This window comes from Octopus bimaculoides, chromosome 4 (genome assembly GCF_001194135.2).
Source record: "Octopus bimaculoides isolate UCB-OBI-ISO-001 chromosome 4, ASM119413v2, whole genome shotgun sequence".
NCBI classification, from domain to species: domain Eukaryota; kingdom Metazoa; phylum Mollusca; class Cephalopoda; order Octopoda; family Octopodidae; genus Octopus; species Octopus bimaculoides.
This window is the reverse complement of record NC_068984.1, coordinates 1,748,587-1,750,975: the sequence shown is the minus strand read 5'-3', so window position 1 is coordinate 1,750,975 and position 2,389 is coordinate 1,748,587. Positions and strand designations below refer to the sequence as shown.

Here is a 2,389-nt window from a genome sequence, read left to right as displayed (position 1 = left end):
ATATATATATATATATATATATATATATATATATGTGTGTATATATATTAATCAAAGGACATACTGAGTATATCTGCCTGCTGGAAATAACAGTCAAAACTCTTATTTAAACTGCTGAAAAAATAACACTGATAATAACTACAGGAATCAACCGTCCAAAGGCAAACGGGTCAAGAAAATCATTCAACATACCAACATATAGCACCCAGCTAATATATTTTCTAGAAAATATATAGCAGATGGTTGATTTCTGTAGTTATTATCAGTGTTATTTTTTCAGCAGTTTAAATAAGAGTTTTGACTGTTATTTCCAGCAGGCAGATATACTCAGAATGTCCTTTGATTAATGTAAATTTTAATCTTTCAACTATTTAATGCTTTTTGAGAGGCTTGCAATCACCTATATTATTAATTCTGTTATTATCAATTTACTTTAATTATTACATTAGATAATAATAGAGTTAATAATATCTTTGCAAATATTCACTCCTGAATTATTTGCTCATTATTGGAATTATATATATGTGTGTGTGTGTATGTAGAGACAGACAGACAGACAGGGAATGCAACATTGTATGAATTTAGAAAATAATGTATAGTCCATCAAAGAGAACTGTGTTTAAAAGCAAGTTATTTGTCCCAATTTTAAGAATCGTTTTTATCCCACATTTTCAATGAATCCGCTGTCAGCATCAACATCTGCTTCAATGCAGTGTTGCAAGAGTTGACACAAGATGATGTCTTTATCAATTTTGGACATAGTGCTGATTTACACCGGACTTGAGCAGTTGTACGATGAGGTGGGCGGCGAGGTTGATTGACCTCCCTCTCAACTACATCCCGTACATGATTGTCCAATGGATTAAGGTCCAGTGAGCCAGGAGGTGACAGGTGGCAGTACAATGTTTGACATAATGAGGGTGTTATTAAAATGTTTGTTAATTAAGATGTTTCATCAAATAATTACTAATATACTCCACTGAATATTGCCAAGAAGTTTTTGTTCCTGTGTGTGTGTAGGCACAATATATATAATATACATAAGTTCTAACCCAGCTAAACTGAATCACTTTGAAAAAATAGTTCTGGAACGGCTAAATGTATCTCAGACAGCATCAATGTGTAGTGGTTAAGTGTGTGTTAAGGTGAACAAATGCGATAGGTGTATGTGGATGCCTTTGAAGTAAACAAATAAATGACATCGATTCATAGTTAAAATAATTCATTTACTGTACTTGTATTTGCCTTTGCTATACAATATTCTTTACTACATGTAATTGTTGACAACTGCTACGAGTTGCTAGTAATAGAAACAGGGAATGTCTGTGGAGGTGATGTGTCAGAACTGAATGTGTTTTTGTGTGTGTCGTTCAGCTGAGAAAGTAGTCTTCCATGAACCTTTCTATCTGCCAGTGTGCCTTGAATCTTTCAGTCTGTCTGCATCCTAGTCCTTCCTTTCTGTCTGTCTCTCTCTCTCTCTCTGTTAACCACAAATGTCTCAATTTCTTCTGCTTTCAGTCAATGACATTGCAATTCTAACTCTGACAGAAGAAATCCTGCTGTCAAAATGCATCAGTCCAGTGTGTCTCCCTGTCATGGAATTTCCCCTCTCAAACACTGACAACTGTTTTGTTACTGGATGGGGAAAAGATGCAGGTGAGTGGGGAACACCCAAGTTGTATTATATTTACTTGCCTGTTGATGATGATGATGATGGTGGTGGTGGTGGTGGTGGTTATTGTTGTTTATGTTGATGGGATCTATGGATGGCTGAGCTCAAAGAATACCAGACAAGGAGCTGAGGAACTGGTACATCAATGATTGTCAGCTGCACTGTAATACGACCAACAGCCTCTCTTCTGAGTTCAACAAGTTCCAAGTAGGCATCTCAAGGTGGAATGTCTCAACACTGGAAACAACAGTTAATGAATGACTCTTCTCATTGTTGCAGCTGAAAGTCAAGGACCTCAGATGGCACCCCTTCCTTGCATCTTGAGCCTTTGTTCTGGATGAAGAGACTCGATGGGCCCAGAGGTCTCTTCTAACCCAATTTACTGATGGAGTTAACTCCCTCTACATTCATACTCTCGAGAGAAAAGCTGAACATTAGAAGCATCAGTTGTGGCGTGCAAGAGAGACGATTGCGCTGGTATGGACATGTGGTGAGAATGGAGGAGGATAGCTGCGTGAAAAAGTGCCACACCCTAACAGTTGAGGGAACCCGTGGAAGAGGTAGGCCCAGGAAGACCTGGGCTGAGGTGGTGAGGCAAGACCTTCGTACATTGGGCCTCACCGAGGCGATGACTACGGACCGAGAACTTTGGAAATGTGCTGTGTGTGAGAAGACCCGGCAAGCCAAGTAAGATCGTTGCCAGTGCCCCTGGACTGG

General features: G+C 38.9%; 1 protein-coding gene across 1 annotated transcript in view; it reads left to right on the top strand.

The window, feature by feature from the left end:
* The window catches only part of LOC106869035 (serine protease 33), a 24,541-nt gene that overhangs the window by 16,102 nt on the left and 6,050 nt on the right, over positions 1-2,389 (top strand). The window contains exon 5 of the mRNA XM_014914538.2: positions 1,519-1,656. Within this exon, the coding sequence (XP_014770024.2) occupies positions 1,519-1,656 (138 nt within the window). The remainder of the gene's footprint in view (positions 1-1,518; positions 1,657-2,389) is intronic.